Source organism: Lutra lutra, chromosome 10, assembly GCF_902655055.1.
Source record: "Lutra lutra chromosome 10, mLutLut1.2, whole genome shotgun sequence".
Taxonomy (NCBI): domain Eukaryota; kingdom Metazoa; phylum Chordata; class Mammalia; order Carnivora; family Mustelidae; genus Lutra; species Lutra lutra.
Genome location: NC_062287.1, coordinates 962,487 through 979,472, shown reverse-complemented (window position 1 = coordinate 979,472; position 16,986 = coordinate 962,487). Strand labels below are relative to the sequence as shown.

General features: G+C 51.6%; 1 protein-coding gene across 1 annotated transcript; it reads left to right on the top strand.

The window, feature by feature from the left end:
* Positions 1 to 8,715: 8,715 nt before the first annotated feature.
* LOC125078737 (interstitial collagenase-like) lies at positions 8,716 to 14,333 on the top strand. The gene is made up of 9 exons (XM_047691810.1): positions 8,716 to 8,931; positions 9,022 to 9,170; positions 9,386 to 9,511; positions 10,274 to 10,429; positions 10,591 to 10,708; positions 12,202 to 12,335; positions 12,884 to 13,046; positions 13,935 to 14,038; positions 14,209 to 14,333. Exons 1-9 carry the CDS (start codon positions 8,780 to 8,782, stop codon positions 14,316 to 14,318), a joined length of 1,212 nt encoding a protein of 403 aa, XP_047547766.1. The 5' UTR covers positions 8,716 to 8,779; the 3' UTR covers positions 14,319 to 14,333.
* Positions 14,334 to 16,986: the final 2,653 nt, after the last annotated feature.

Below are 16,986 nucleotides of genomic sequence, written 5' to 3'. Positions count from 1 at the left end.
CAAACACGGACGACGTACTGTACGGTGACTACCATGACACAACAAATCAGAATGAAGGAAGGAAGGAAGGAAGGAAGTCTGACCACCACGTCCAGGGATGATCTGGGTGTGGGTGGGCCGAGTGGTTCGCCGACTAACGGGAAACGTCCGAGGACCATCCCCAAGGGCTTCCTCTCTGTGGTTCGGCTCCGCACTCAGAATGACACTGTAGCCTTTAGGCTGGATGTCCGCCAGGGCCTGGAAGCTGCAGCCTTTACCTCTCTTCAGTACGTTGTCTCTGTCCACCAAGTAGGGCGGGGGGGTCAGATGGGACAGAGAGACCGCAGCGTTGGCGTTTTCCACCTCGAATGAGAGGTGAGAAAGGGCAAAGTGTGCACAGTCTTGGGGAGATGTTGGCAAGGAAAACACTTCCAAAAATGGTTCTCTTACGTGTCCGGGCTCCTGAATGCCTTCATTTGGCTGAGGGATAAGGAGGATGTGGACTCTCCATCTATCGGCTCTGTACAAGGTGCGTCCCGTGTGCAGGACTGGCTGGTCCTCGCCGGAGCTGCAGTGGACAGTGCTGTCTGCCTGCCGCAGAAACGGAGGCTCAGAAGGACAGCCTTTCCCGGGGTCAGCAGTGGGCACACGGTCAACTATGACTCGGCTCCAGAACTCTCTGGCTCCCAACATCTTGCTTCCTGATGCTAGAACAATAGACCATTCGCCGGTCAACCCAGTCTCGTTTCACTTTGTCCCCATTAGGCACTAATTAATGTCATTGCTTTCAGAGCCACACAAGTTCGCTGAGCTTGTGCTTCCCCAAGATAGCCGCACGACCTCGCAGCCCTTTCTGATTCTGTGGACCTCAGCCTACCCAAATAGTCAGGACTCTTGGCACCGAGACAAAATCGATTCTGCTCACCCTCGGGGCCCGCGGCCAAGTGCTGGGCACATGACACTGTGCGCACTTCGAGACTCTGGCTCAGCAATACTGACCGGCCTCCTCCAGGCTCCTGGCGATAGGAGACACCTGACTCTAGAAATTCAATCATCCCTTAGCGTATGTGGCCTCGCTGGACTCTCCGTCCCTTCTTCCACCCTCCCTGGTTCAGATAACAGCACCCTCTTCTTCTTACATCTTCACCTTGAAATCTCCGTCAACTTCACATTGTTGTTTGGCTCACAGGCACATCCTCTCGTTGGCCGTGTCCTCTGAACTCTGCCCGTGCCATGTGTGTAGAGACAGTGCAGTAAGGGCTTCGGCTGGAGAGTGGCAGAGGGGAGAGTCCTCACCATCGTCTGACCACATGCTGGTGCTCACGTTCCCCACCTCGCAGTCCTCCCACCTGCCTGACCTGCAGAAGACCTGTCCCCCCGCCATGCCTGGGTCATTGTCCACTTCGTCCGTGAGAGCCTCCCACACAGAAGCGTCTCCCAACAGGGACCTGTAAGTCTTGTGATCCGTTTAAGCATAACCAATTTCTTAGAGTAAGAAATGGTTCCAGATGCGGGCGCTGGTGCGATGCAGCCCGGGGGCAAACACATCCAGAGGGGCACAAAGCCAAGGCCAGCCATAGCGGAGTCGAGCCAGTGAGGTTTGAGGATGGGTCCGTGGAGAGCCCCACAGTGGGGAGGAACTCGGCGACACTGGGGAGGAACAGGCGGGGAGATGGATTTGGACCCCATAGCAGGACAAGACCAGCCCTGGGGTCGGTGGATGAGGGCTCCCAGTGGGGGTGCAGCAGATGCTTTAGGGACCCCTGCCTCTGGTCAGCTGTGGTTCAGGGATCTGGAAGAAGAACACCTTCCCCTAGAGAAAGGATGGAGTGACTCTGGCTTCGGGGAGACAGAGGACTGCTGAGGTTGCAAACAGGCCAGAGCTCATCAGTAAGTCGCCGTAGGATGGTGGGAAGGAGGCGGAAGCAATCAAGTACGGCCGAGTTTGGAAGTACAGTCCCCGCACCTGTGCCCCAGATGGGCGTGCTGCCAGCCACGGGGCTGTCTGCGTGAACCCTGCTGAGCCGCCTTCAGACTCTCGTGCCCCAGAAACTAAAATAAGTAACATATTAGCCCCTAAGTTTGTGGTAATTTTAAAATCAGCAATGATTATGTAACACAGAGAGCGATGTTAGGTGGGGTCACGGGCGGTAACAAGGATCCAGATAATTCGGGTCAAAATCCAGTTCTGCTAAAGGTTTGGAGGCAGAACCGTCCCACCCCCCAGGAGCTCCGTTTATCAGTGACCCCTTGACAAGGACAGATGCGCAACTGTGTCCAGCGTGAGCCTTCAGGCACATTTTTGAAGTAGGGAAAATCGGTCAGGGAAGCCCGTAGGTGGTTTTGGGTATTGTCCTTTCTCTTCCTGCGTTTCCCGGCCTCCTTACCGGGCACCACGCGGCACTATCACACAGCGCTCCGAGGAGCTGAGGAAACTATGAGTGACACATGTTCTCACAGTCGTTAGGTCCACGTGTCAAATACCCTGTGCAGAGAAATCAAGAGACGTAGGAGTCGGAGCCAGATGGGGAGAGAGGGAGGAGAGAGGTGAGAGACAGTGAGACAGAGGAGGGGGTCAGGGAGAGAGGGACAGGGGGCACAGTGACAGTAGGAGCAGGTGTGGCTGAGAACCCGTGAGCCGTGCTGCGGACGCACAGAGATGCCCCGGTCCAGAGCAGACCAGCGAGGAGAGGTCTGGCTTGGTGGGGGACTGAGGGGACACTGTGCAGGGCTACAGCGGAAAGTGACCTGAAAAGTCACTGGGGGACCGGAGAGGGGAGAGGAACCTCGGAGCCGTTTCATCCCAACCCTGGCGTGAGACACAACACCTGGTGGGAGGTGTTTATGTCTCAGACGGGAGGGACAAGAGTGGCAAGCTGGTCCGGGAAGAAGCCGTGTCGCTCTCCTCGTGGGAGCCAAGGGCCTGGCCGAGCATCCTCCTGAGGTTGGGTGGGGTCCGCCTTCTTTCTCCTGCACCCCCGATGGACTCACAGGCCCTGTGAGGTCCGCCACAGCGTGCGCACTGGGCTGGAGATGTTGTGGACACGGCTCTGCGCTCCAGACTTCACATGCCCCACAGCGGGATGGAGAAGTGAGCGGCCTGGTGACTGGGTACCCAGCGCTGTGGCCATAATGGGGAAGCTCATGGAGCTGTGGGGCCGCCTACAAGGGGCAGTCCCAACACCCAGTAGGGAAAAGCACATCACGCTCCCCAAACACTTGTCACACTGCACCGTAATGCCCGTCCCGTTCACCCCGTGTTGGGCTGCAGCCTTCCCGAATTGTTTACCGCTCTCACCTCCTCAAGGGCGCCACGATGGACGTGAAGTAGGTGGCCGAGAAAGGATCGTTGAGTGAAGCAGAAGCGGGTCGCTGATCCTGGGGAGGAAAGGACGTCGGACCTGAGAGTGGAGAGTGGGGGTCGCTGGTCACAGGACAGGGGAGGGAGGGTGTCCTCAGGGCAGGGGACAGTGTGCGCAGTGGCACAGAGAGGCTAGAGGACATGTGATGCTTGGGATCTCCGAAGATGTCTGCTGAGACTCAAGAAAAGAAGAGGCCCCTTTGGTCCCCATTTTGGAAGTGACTGTCTGCAGCTTCCCCTTGTGAACCCATCATGAAGAGTGGGAAACTTTGTTCAGGATATGAAATAGCAGAGTCCAAACTCTACAAAGCTCACGTCACACCTGACCTTGTCTTTGTCATGATTCATTTGCCACATTCTTTCATGCATTTGTTCGACAATCATTTGATCACAGCAGCAAGCGCATTTTTTGACCTGCAGAATGTACATCAGAAGAGAAGGCCGTCCGCTGGGAGGCACGCCAGCGTCCCCTCTGCTGTGTGCCCGTCGCATGTCTTCAGCAGCCCGGGGAACACACCTCACGTCTGTGCGTGTGCAGGGGAAGGAATGACGCAGCCTCCAAAAGATGTAATCAAGGGAGATTTTCTGTTCTCTATTGCTGTATAACGAAAAAACACTCTACAGCCTAAGGGCTTAAAACCACAATCCCTCGAGGTCCGGTGGGCTGACGACTTACAGCTCCCCAGGTCTTGTCAGCCCCTGCCTGTGCTCAGATGATGCCTGGGGCTGGGGACAGAGACCTCATCTCACCCAGGCTGGGGACAGGGAGGCAGGGCTGGAATGGGTTTGCTTATCTGCCACATTGATACCTAAGGACTCCCACAAACTTGGTCCCTGCAGAGTCAGCAGGAAACACCGCTGTTTGGGGGAGAGTCCTTGAACTTGATAAGTAATAGGTCAGTAACAGCTGAAGCTGATTGGTAAATGTATCGGTAAGCTTTCCTACCAAGATTACAGGGTCGGTATTGCACTGTCATTAGCAAAACCACAAGTTTGATTATGCAAGATTCATGACTCGGGGCACAGTTTATCGCCCTTAGAAACATGCCCGTGTAGCAATCATTCTTCGAATTGTATTCAGCTCACCGTGGTGACGGTCACAGTCAGGAACACCTGGCCACTGGGCTCCTTCTTGGACAAGGCTCCTAAATCCATAGAAGACACAATTCAAAGTGTCGTTTGCAATGTGGATTCAGCTAAAAATACTTTGTTGCCGAGACAGTGTAAGTCACATTTCCTTTGAGGACTTGAAATCTACTGAGTGATCTCACCCATCCCTCAATCAGTTCCCAGCTGTTTTCTCCAAGAGAACAGCTGAGCCTTTCTGGATATGGTTCCCCTTCAGTCATGTGAGAGCGTTTCAGTAAGTTATTTCCCAGCAGAGCTCTCTCGAGTCTAGAAAGAATCAGCTCTCCCTGAGCAATGTGTTTCAACATGATAAGCATTGATAAATACACATGATTCCTCTTAATTCTCCCAAAATACATTTCTGGGAGATATTACTATGCTTATTGTCCCTGTTCTCCAGCAAAGGAACCAGTCTCCACGGGGAGATCCTCCAGTCTTACAGGTAGGTACGGAAGCCACCGTCCCCCTCTCTCTCTCTGCGGCACAGCTCATTCAACAGCCAAGATGAGCGCGCTGTTCCCTGATTTGCACTTAGAGCTCGGTGGCCTGTTCGGGGAGCACTGTGTGGTGTCTGTGCAATCACGGGCATGCCCCCTGCTCCCATGAGGAGCTGGCTTCCTCGTCTCTCCAGTCCTCTACTGGACTGCTGCACAGACAAGTTTAAGCTCATTTTGTAAAAGCCCTACAGATGCTAAGTATTGTTCTTTTCATACAAAAGCTGACTCATCCGAGAAAAATCAACCAATCTCTTCTTAATGGACTTTTTTCTCTTTCTTCCTTGCCTCCTTTATGCCCTTTCATCTTAAGAGAAACAACGTTCTGGGCTCAGCCTTCCCCTTCACAAGCTACTGCTCTCTCTTCCCTTCATCACTTCTTTTTTTTTTTTTTTCAAGGAGAGCATACAGTCACTCCCGCTGTGGCCCGGCGGACACTCAGGACAAGATCCGTGAGGGCGGACCAACTGCAGGAACACGTCCAGGATCAATTTGCAAAAATACTTCACTGTCTGATTAGATCCGGTTTATTTTGCTCTCTTTGGGGTGACTAATTACTTCAAATATCCTAGAGAGAGGGGTGTGTGTGCAGCTCAGTGGTTAAGCATCTGCCTTCAGCTCAGGTCGTGATCCTGGGGTCCTGGGATCGAGCCCCACATCGGGCTCCCTGCTCAGCGGGGAGCCTGCTTCTCCCTCTCCCTTTCCCACTCCCCATGCTCCTTCTCTCTCTCTGTCTGTCAAATAAATAAATAAAATCTCTTAAAAAAAAAAAAAAGCTAAAAAATATATTTTTTTAAAATATCTCAGAGAGAGGAGGAGTGAGTGTTGAGGGGATGTTTCGAGTGCAACGCCGGTGCTTAAGGGTGGGTACACCCCGCCAAGGTCCTTTCCTTTCTGCTTTGACATCACGCTGCATCTGTCGGCACGCCGGGAACGTCTCGTGTCCGGTGTAGTTTATGGGATAACCGGTGAGCTGTTCCGAGCATGGCCCATCAGCCACAGAGAAGGCAGCTCTCGTGGGAACCAACCTGCTCTCCAGGGCGGCTCCTCCGGAAGGAGCTTGAACCGAAACGCTGTGGCTCAGCGGAGATGAGTGAGAACCCGGCCCCCAGCCCCCACCCCCTGCATGGGGTCGAGGTGCGTGCGGGTGCTCGGGGCGATCCCAGCCACGCCGCAACCCAGAGGATGAATTGCTTGCTTGTGTGTCTCTAAGGTGTGTTTATTCCCTGCCTTAGATCCTTTTTCTGTGAATCAGGTTCCGATTAGGAAACAGATTGTGTTCTGATTTGCTGGATTTGTCTCTGCTTCGGACAAAGAGGAGCTTTCATGATGGCAGACCCACACGGTTCTTCTGCACTGCGTTCTTAGTTTTCTAGGTCACTCCTGCCTCAGTCCTGCTTTATTATAAGGCCAACTGGTTGGACCCGTTGCTTTTGTTCAGTGAATCAGCGCTTCGTCGGCTCTCCAAGTCGTCCACCTGTGGAGCCGCAGGGGGTGAATGGGAGCCCGCTCGGGGGTCCCACTGTCCGGGACCCCGCCTCGCTCAGGAAAACCAGAGCTGGACGCCGGCTCAAGTGCCAGAATCCGAGTCTACTCCACAGCTATTGCGACGAGGAGAGAGACCCAGTCCAGCAGGAGGTCACTTCCAAATGTGGTGTGGGAGAGTGGCCGTGTGTGGCCCAAGAGCGGGGGGTGGGGGGAGGGCGTGAGATGCTACAGGAAGTGTCAAGGTTTAGGGGAGACTCTGGCTGGAACAAACTGGCACGTTCTTGCCGAGTGTGGACCAGGCGATGAGACACAGAGATAACAGGGCTAGTGAAGGTCAGGGAGCTCAGGCGCCAGGGGTCTCCCGGGAGATCAATGTCTCCATCTCTCTGCACCTGTGGCTCCTGGTCCCCGGCTCTTACAGCACAAACCTTCGCTGACCCGTTCCTCCTCTGCGCTCCTAGGAGCCGAGGCAAAGAAGGTGCTGCGCAAGCTCCGTGGCAGGGAGAAAGGGCTCCGACAGAATGGGTAACCGTCCGGTCCCACGCACCCAGCAGCAGCCTCCGGCAGAAGATGACCCCCAGCCGCAGGTCTCTCAGACACGTCTCTACCTGGGACCTGTGCACAGCCACCCTCCGCGTCCCAGGAGCCAGACAAAGCAGGATTGAAACTGAGAAACAAGTTAAAACACCCGCCTGTGGACCTGGCAACTTTCTCCTCAACAACGGCCCTTCGAGCTGATTTGTGATTTAGGCAGTGTGTGGTCACTAAAAAAACAAATTATATCAGGAAGCTGAAAAGGGCAGGAGGAGGGGCTCCTGGGGGGCTCAGTCCGTGAAGCCTCCGCCTGCTGGTCTCAGCTCAGGCCACCATCTCGGGGTCCTGGGATCGAGCCCCAGGTTGGGCTCTGCTCTCGAGGTGGAGTCTGCTTGTCCCTCTCCCTCGGCACCCCGCTCCTTCTCTCTCTCTTTCAAATAAATAAATAAATAAAATCTTAAAAAAAAATCAGGAGGAAATTCTTTGAAAATGGAGAAGCCAGTGATTCCTAGAGCCAGTCGTGGAGGGTCGAAGCGGAGGAGCAGGAGCCACACTGACAGCCATTTTCCCCTCAGCCAGGAGCGGGGCAGGACCAGCAGAACCAGCAGCGACACCCAGTTGTTTAGAAGCGCACGGACTGCCCTCCAAGCTGTACATTCTAGTGGAGATAGTAAGGCTCACTCTTAAGACGGCACAGAAGTAGTTTGAGAACACAACCGTGTGGGATGAGGTGTGTCCCTTTGGGGATGCTTGACCATAATCATAAGATTGTAAAGACAAGAGAAGATGCAAGATTAATCTACTTCATGTCCCAAGTTGTTTTTTTTTTTTAATTTATTTATTTGACAGAGAGAGATCACAAGCAGGCAGAGAGGCAGGCAGAGAGAGAGGAGGAAGCAGGTTCTCCGCTGAGCAGAGAGCCCGAGATCATGACCTGAGCCGAAGGCAGCGGCTTAACCCGCTGAGCCACCCAGGCGCCCCCCAAGTTTTGAAAGTTAAGACCACACATTGCAAAAAAGAGGGTGTAGCCCCTCTAGTCAGAGGTGAGTCAGAGAGCCTTTGTTGTTCTGGGGATTCCAGGGCCCTACATAAGGCAGAGGTTGCGCCCGAAACCTGCCTCAGGAGGTCAGGAGCCACTGGACGCTGTGGGCAGGGCAGGAGCACGAGAGCCAGCATGCCCGGCCTCCCTCTGCTGCTGCTGCTGCTGCTGCTCTGGGGCGTGGGGTCCCACGGCTTCCCCGCTGTGAGCTCGGGAGCACAAGAGCAGGATTCGGAGTTGGTCCAGGTAAATGCTGAATGCCACATGCCACAAAGGCAGGAAACTTACATTCTCATTTTTCCAAGGTCAAGAGTAGAAGCTCAAGCAAGGGTGGGATTCCTTCTAGGGTGACCAGAACATGACCAAAGCAAAGATCGACTTCCCCACCCACAGACTTTCCTTTAGAAGACAGAGATAGAGGGGTCCAGAGAGAGAGAGAGCCCTGCCTGCCTGCACACCGACCTCCCGGGAAGCCAGACTCGGCCACCATGCCAGCAGTCACCTGTGGGATCAGGGCGCTGCCAGACAGGTTTTTTTTTCCCTCTTTGCCTGAATCTTCAAGACAAAAAAATTCTCTGCCACCACAGCGAAATCCTAAAGATTCTCCAGAAGAAATAAGGAAGATTTCACATCCCGTGTTCCATGTTTTTTTCTCTTGATCAGAACTACCTGAGGAAATACTACCACCTGAGGACTGGAACCAACAAGCCCAGCAGGCAGAGGAGCAGCAGTCTGGTGACCGAGAAGCTTAAGCAGATGCAGACGTTCTTCGGACTGAAGGTGACGGGGAAGGCGGACGCCGACACCCTGGCTCTGATGAGGCAGCCCCGATGTGGGGTGCCCAACGTGGCTCCGTACACCCTCGGTGAGAAGACCCTCCGCTGGGAGCACACCCACCTGACCTACAGGTAAGCAGACGGGGCACCAGAGGGAGGGCGCCGTCTCCCAGCAGAGCCGTGAGCCATGAGTCCTTACGTCTCTGTTTTATTCCGTTTAAGGTTTGAAAATTACACACCAGATTTGCCAAGAGCAGACGTGGACAGGGCCATTGACAGAACCTTTCAGCTCTGGAGTAATGCCTCTGCCCTGACCTTCACCAGGGTCTCTGAGGGCCAAGCGGACATAATGATATCCTTTGTCTGGAGAGGTAAGCTCTTCTGGTCTCCCAAAACCATCCTGAACTTGGCCTTCCCCTGGCTCCACTGTGCTGAAGAAGGAGCGTTCCTGTTCCTAACGGGCTGTCGGTTTTACTGGTTGAAACGGGAAGAATGCCGCTGGGCTCCTTGTCACTGTCCTCTCTCCTCCCGTCTGGGGAAGGTGGATAGAAACGGGAATTAGTCTTTTCCACGCTGCTTCTCACAGATCATGGCGACAACAACCCCTTCGGTGGGCCTGGAAACATTTTTGCTCACGCATTCCCACCGGGAGGAGGCCTTGGAGGAGATGTTCATTTTGATGAAGAGAAAAGATGGACCAAAGATTTCAGAGGTGAGTGCACCAACTTTTCCTGTGTTTCGCTTTCATAGGTCAATATTTTATATGAAAGAATCCCTTCAGTAAAGCAAACCAGCTATGTGATCAGCTGCAAATACTTTAATAAACACAAGCTTTTATTAAAACTATAATTGCTTAGAAAGGTAATGGTAACTCCCTTGTGTCTGTATATTTAAAAATGTAGGGAATATTATTTCTGCAAGTAGTTTTTACCAACAACATATGTTACTCGGAAAATGGGATGTTTTAAATCACATTGTCCCTTATACAATCCCATACCAAAATTTTAAAATGGTTATTTTTGGTGAAGTGATTTTGGGGAATTCTTCTTGGTACTTTCCTATATTACCTAAATTTTCAAATTGGGCATAACGTAATATTTGTGAGCAAGAAAAAAATGATAAATGTTAATAGAATACTATTATGCCTCTGGCGTGGAACACTTTCTGCCTCATTTTGTGATATTTGTTGACCAATGGGATTTTTCTGTCTTGGCGGACTTCATCCAAGAATCAGACTAGCCCTCATCTCAGAAATTCAAACTTTAACCAAGGTATCTGGAATTACTAAAGCCCTCTCCTTTCTCTGCTTAAACTAGCACACATTGCTACCTCACGCAGACCTAGACCACCAGAAACACAGCAACGTTGCACAAAGCCAACAGCAACGCTGTGGTCATCTGGAAACTTCTGTTTTCTGCTGGTTCCTCGGAAGTGCGTTCCAGGACCCGAAAACACGTCTTACTGCTGTCTTTAGATTTCAACTTGTACCACGTCGCAGCACATGAAGTGGGCCATTCCCTCGGACTGTTGCACGACGGCGACATTGAGTCCCTGATGTTCTCCAACTACAACTACTATGGGGATAACCTGCTGACTCAGAGGGACATCGATGCCACCCAGGCCCTCTATGGTGAGCACAAAGTGGGGCACCTTGGATTGGCGATCGGGGCTCTCTATGTGGGGTTGAAATAAAGAGTTTTTAGCTTTGTCCTTTAAGAAAGAGCCTTCACTCTGGGTGATTTTGTGTTATTATCATAAGCCAACACTCCAGAACCTGTGTTTATGTTTTAGGACCTTCCAAAAATCCCATCCAGCCAAGAGAACGTCAAGTACCACAAGCCTGTGATAGCAAGTTAACATTTGACGCGATTACCAAAATTCGTGGAGAATTGTACTTCTTTAAAAACAGGTGAAAAGAGTGGGGAGCACCTGAGTGGCTCAGTGGGTTAAGCCTCTGCCTTCGGCTCAGGTCATGATCTCAGGGTCCTGGGATAGAGCCCCGCATCGGGGTCCCTGCTCATTGGGAAACCTGCTTCCCCCTCTCCCTCTGCCTGCTGCTCCCTCTGCTTGTGCTCTCTCTCTGTCAAATAAATAAATAAAATCTTTAAAAAAAAAAAATAAAAGCAGAAACACCTGGTGGCTCTCGGTTAAGCCATTGCTTTTGGCTCAGGTCATGGTCTCAGGGTCCTGGGATCGAGTCCCACATCAGGTTCCTTGCTCGGCAGGGATCCAGGTTCCTTGCTCGGCAGGGATCCTGCTTCCCCTCTCTGCCTCTGCCTGCCTCTCCGTCTGCTTGTGCGTGCTCTCTTCCTCTCTCTCTCTCTCCCTGATAAATAAATAAATACAATCTTTAAAAATAAATAGATAGATAGATAAAAAGATTTTAAAAATTACCATGAACACTGACTTATGTTTTTAAGGTGTTCTGATATTTTGTTGAACGTGCTGTATGTTTCTTTAGTAATATATTTGTAATTTGTAATTTGAATAATCACGCATTTACATGAAATGATTGATCCTTCAAAACTTTTAATCACAGAGCAGGGGCCTGGCCGGCCCCGTGGAAAGAGCTTGTGACTCTCAGTCTCGGGGTCATGAGCTCAAGCCCCACGTTGGGTGCAGAAATTACTATAAAAAAAGAGTAAGAATATTTTTATCATAGATAAGTCATTCAATTGCCAGAAAGTTGGTGGAATAAAAGGCGTAGTGAAGCCCCCCTCTACGACTAACACACATGCAGATCTGTGCAGCCAGGCAGACAGACAGAATTCCCCTTGTTGAGGTCGCAGGCTCGTCAGTGATACAGCAAGACGTGGTCTTCTAGTCCCTTTTGCGTCTCGTGTCCAGGATGAGAAATGTCAGTGAGTTAGAACAAACCAGTTCCTCTGAACACCACCGCTCAGCTGTCTACACCAGGCCTGGGCAGTGTAGCCTGGAGCCCAGGAGGGAAGGGCCGGCCCAGCGTGCTCCCCGGGCTGGATCTCTGGGGCCCGGGGCCGACGCTGCAGACGACTTTGCCGTGGGATGCGAGCATGGGCCGGGCTGCTGAGGGGCCGACGAGGAGGACCCTGCCCCCTGCGGTGGCCTCCGGTCCCTCCCAAGGCTGGGAGCTCGCCGTGTGCTTGCGTCTGGGCTCCGTGGTCCTGGTGACCGTCCGTCTGCCCGTGTGGACATCTGTGCCCTCCGTCCCCCAGGCTGCTCGGAGCAGCGCTGACCCCTCCATTAACCTCAGCTCTTGTCTGCTCCCATGGGGAATTCTGTGAGACGAGCCACTATGTAGGGGAAGGGCCCGGCCTGTCGCTGTGGCCCCGGGGGCGTGTGCGACTCATCTCCTGGAGAAGACAGGCTGGAGATGGGCCGGCGATGTGCTGCCAGCTGGACCGGCCCTTCCTTTTAAACCAGGTTCTTCCTACGCACGAGACCCTTCTACAAAACAGGGGAGCTCGGTGCCATTGCTGACTTCTGGGTCCCACTGTCAAGGGGAGTTGACGCTGCTTACGAGGTTGCTAGCAGAGATGAAGTCTTCCTTTTTAAAGGTAAAGCTTCTGGGGTTTGGGGGTCAGTGTTTCTGGGTTCCATTTTCATCAGGTGCTTTGGCTGAACATTAAGGGGGCCGTTTAGATAAGTCACAACTCTTGAAGCAGATCTAACACGCGTGCTGTGAGCTTCGGGAGGATTTATGCCCCTGGAAAGTGTCCCATGGCCTTTCTGCAGGGGACTGGGGGGTGGCATATGGTTGTGCAGACAAACCCCAGCTTCGTGAGGGAAAGACGAGCTCCCATGCTGGAGGAGGTCCACGAACACATACAAAGTCCTCCGTCAGGACCCAGGCCAGCCAAGAGCTGGCCGTCCAGGGAGGCTCACTAACCCATAGGAGTGGATGTGGCCTGGCCACCTGACCACGTGCGACCCCAGTGCTGTGCCCTGGGGAAGGGGGCCCACTGCGCTGTAGAGAGGCCCAGCCCAGGGGCACCTCCCTGGGGAATCAAACTCTCCCTGCTCCACTCGTTCCCAGCATGGGAACCCTGCCAACTGTCTTCCAGAGTCCCTGGCAAGTTTTCATGGTCGATTTTTTGGTTGACAGATAGTAAAGTCTGGGCCTTCAATGAAGCTAAGATGAGGCAAGGCTACCCCAAGCACATCTACCATTCCCTGGGCTTCCCACACACAGTGAAGAGCATCAATGCTGCTGTTCACGAGGAGGAAACTGGGAAGACGTACTTCTTTGTCGCCAGCAAGTATTGGAGGTAACGACCGACCCTTGGAAGTCAGGGTCAGATCCCTCCGTGGAAGGAGAGTTGCCTTTTAAAATTGTTTTCAGGGCTCCTGGGGGGCTCCGTTGGTGAAACATCTGCCTTCGGCTCATGATCTCAGGGTCCTGGGTTTGAGTCCCACGTCGGGCTCCCTGCTCAGCGGGGAGCCTGCTTCTCCCGCTCTCTCTGCTGCTCCCTGACCTCAGTCATTCTCTCTCTCTCTCTCTCAAATAAATAAAATCTATAAAATTGTTCTCAGACCGTGCCAAACCTCCATCCTCCCATGGTGGATGGACGCAGCCAGACTGAGCGTCTGTGAGTCCCCTACCTGGTGTCAGTCCCCTACCTGGTGTCACCTCACCGTACCTGTCCTTGGAAGGCAAGGGACTTGTAGGATGGAATTTAAAAAGGAGAATAAAAGGAGAGCACCGAAAGGAACCTTCTTACCCGCATTATTTCTCCTTGATAGGACAGGGAGTGGAGTCCAAGATGAAATTTGAATCAGATTTTTAGTTGATGCTACTCTGGGAGGGGTCTTGTCACTTCCAGTCTTCCATAACCAAACTGGGACCCTTTTCAGTTAAAAGCTCCTATTATTTTCATGCTGGTGATGGGCCCACTCAGAACTATTTAAAGCAAATGTCAGTTTCCTCCAAACCGAAAATTAAGGCAGCCCCCACCCCTCAGATTTGTAGGGAAGATTAAATGAATCCATGCACTCAAACCACACAGAACAATGACTTACCGCTTAATATTGAGTGTTTTTATTTCTTTTCAGCGTAACAGAATTCATTGTTTTTGCACCACACCCAGCGTTTTTTTCATTTTTGTTACATTAATCACATGTTCTTATTTTTCTAATAATTATTTTTTTTTGACCAGGTATGATGAAAACACACAGTCTATGGATTCAGGTTTTCCCAAAGAGATAGCTCATGGGTTTCCTGGAATCGGCAAAAAAGTCGACGCTGTCTTCGAAGAAAGAGGTAAAGACCGTCCAGTTTCTCCATTTTCCCGCCATAGAAATGAAACACGAGCTGTCCCTTAGACATGAAAGCAAACTGCGTGTGTGAAAATGGGTATTGTTTGCACGAGTTCGTGTGCAAAACCGATGTATCTTTGTCAAACACGATCATCATTTTCATTTCATTTCCAGGATTTTTCTATTTCTTTCGTGGAAAAAGACAGTACAGATTTGATCCTCACACAAAGCGGATTCTGACTATCCTGAGTGTCAACAGCTGGTTCGACTGTAGAAATAAATGAGGCCTGACTCTCCCCAAGGAGAAAAGAAAAAGAAATACTCCTCATGAGCTCTGGGGAGGTGCTTTCCTTCAGCGCTTGACGTTCGCCTCTCAGCAACACGGAGACGTGGACGCTCGGGCGCCATCTTGTTCAAGCTCAGCCTAGCCGAAGCCTGCGTTCACAAGATGGCCTGGCCTCCCCGACTCTCACTATTTAGCGTTAAGGGAGTGCTGAGGTCATAGTCCGTCCTCGGGCTTCCACAGTGGAAAGCTTTCTGTCCCTATTCTCTGCTGTTTGAAGGGATTAGACGTCTCATAATAACCACCTTCTCAAATGTTCTGAGTAGGGGAATTCACAGTGCAAGTGCGTGGGAAGGTAGGCATGTGCGGAATTTCTAGCACTTCCCATGGCATACGTGTTACATGACGGGAAGCGGCTGGTTACTGACCTTCTTCTCTTGTTTCCAGTTCAAACTAGCCCTTTAAGTCAAATAGTGGAAGGGACTGGGGTGCCTGGCCGGTTCTGTTGGTGGAGTGCAAGACTCTGGGTATTGGAGTTGTGAGTTCAAGCTCCATGTTGGGCACAGAGCTTACTTTAAAAAATAAAAAGAAAAAAATAAAAATGAGCCACTTAAAAAAAAAAATGATGATAATAATGGAAGAGACTTACTGAGGTTTGGCAAGGTCCTGGCGGGAGCACCGGGTGAAAACTTCTCAGCTATTCTCTTGGCTAGTTCCACCAAGTTCGGAGATCATCCCTGAAGATCAGCCTGATGGTCTTGTCCCCCAGGGAGCTTCCCTCCAGAACACCCCGGGGGTTTCAGGCTATGTTGTTCAGGCGGAAGTTTACAGGGCCTTGCTCATGCTGCTGAGAAAGAATGACTGGGAGGCAAATCGTCTCTTTGGCTCATACTTATCATTTCTCATGGGTTTTCTGGTGGAGCTCTGGGGTTAAGAGTCCCTTGATTTTAGAGTGAATGATTTGTGTACTGTGTGTTGTTGACTATTACTTTTTTTCTGTTTGTCATGAGAATAAATGCACGCTGAGAAACTCTGGGCAAGATGCCAAGCCAGGTGTGTGAGCTCCTTCCTCTGAACCAAAACCGCAGAAGAGGAGGTTGGTAGGTGCATTCTAGAATCAGACACAAACGGGAGAAAACTTGAGTGGGCAGACAGACCCAGCTGGCATGGGGGAGGAAAGGCATCCTGTATGGGGGAGGCCCAGTGGCCCCCAAAGTGGGGGCAGGCTCTGGGAAGCACGTTCTGCTGATGTCCCTTCTCTCCCCCTGTTGCTATATCGCTGGTGTCTATATGGGAGGCCTGGAAACATCAGGACCCCAAGAGACAAGGGATAAGGCCAGGGCAGTGACCCTACGTCACACACAGCAAAAGCTCAGGTCCCTATAAGGTCCTACAAGGTCTGTCACCTTTGTCCTCCTTCTCTAGTATCCCCCCTTGGTGGTTTCATTCCAGGCGTACCGGCTCCTTCACTGTTTTCCAGCACGTGAGGGGTATTTGGGCCTCAGCGCCTGCTCACTGGGGTTCCCTCAGAGGTTTGCCTGGTTCCGTCGGGCTCCTCCCCTCCAGCTTTGCTCAGATGTCCTCCCCAGTGAGACCTTCACTGGCTTCCTCTTTCAACATGACCCCATACGCCTCCCTGCCACATAGACGTAAACATATTCGCAGCTGTTCTGCACAACTCTGCCATTATCCCGTAGCCCCTAACACCTTCTAACACGGTCGGTGTCACCTCTGTCTGTGTTCATCGCCTCTAGTGTTCACCCCCCGGCAGCCCCCTTCAGCAGAGGGTCCATGAGAACAAGGGCCACCGTTTGGGTTAAACTTTGTTGTTGTTTTGTGCTGTTTGTCTGACTTACCGATATAATTCAAGAACCAAGTGAAAGCTCAAAAAGTTAATACATTGAGACAGAATGGATGCAGGATGGCAGCAGAGCTGGGAGGCCGGTAACAAGGTGTGTCACCAGCTTGACCGGCAGCTAGAGGACCCCAGCCTTCCGTCCTCCCCAGCCTTCCATCCTCTCTTAACCTCAGAAGGTCAGGCATAGCAGCCGCTCCCAGAAATGCCCAGAGCCTGAGACAGAATGTCTGAGTGGTCCCAGTGGGGGAGGCCCTGCTGGTGAGGATAGGAAATGACAGTGGTTTGTGCTGACTTCCTCACCAAACACGCTGCCCCAAGTGGTCTTGAGTCTATCTTGGTCCAGCTCACAGAGAACAAGCCAGGACCCAGGCCTTAACCCACCTGCAGAGGCCAGGGAACCTGATAGTTCCGTGGGAACATTTGTAATACACATATCTCACAAAGGACTTTGACCCAGCATATATAAAAAGTCCCTGCTAATCAATAATAATATGACAAATAATCCAATTAAAAATGCACAGAAGCTGTAATCAAATCAAACTAGTCATAAAGATAAAAATGGTCAATAAACACATGAAAAAAGTACTTCATATCATTAGTTATCAAGAAAGTAAAATTCCTATAACGTATTACTACAAAACCACTAAACATATTCCTATTAATGACTGACAATACCAAGTGAGGACCTGGAATATTTGTGCCTCTCGTATGATAGGGAAGTTGCCCACAGAGTTAAATATTTACCTACCCTATGACCTCCTCTGCCTGTTCTCCTGGAACAAGTAAAAAACATACAAGAAACTTGTTTAAG

Bases quoted from the DNA above. Each gene is read 5' to 3' on its own strand.
- LOC125078737 (XM_047691810.1), top strand. From the start codon at position 8,780: ATGCAGACGTTCTTCGGACTGAAGGTGACGGGGAAGGCGGACGCCGAC. The intron at 8,932-9,021 runs GTAAGCAGACGG...ATTCCGTTTAAG, and splicing joins CACACCCACCTGACCTACAG to GTTTGAAAATTACACACCAG. The intron at 10,430-10,590 runs GTGAGCACAAAG...TTTATGTTTTAG, and splicing joins TGCCACCCAGGCCCTCTATG to GACCTTCCAAAAATCCCATC.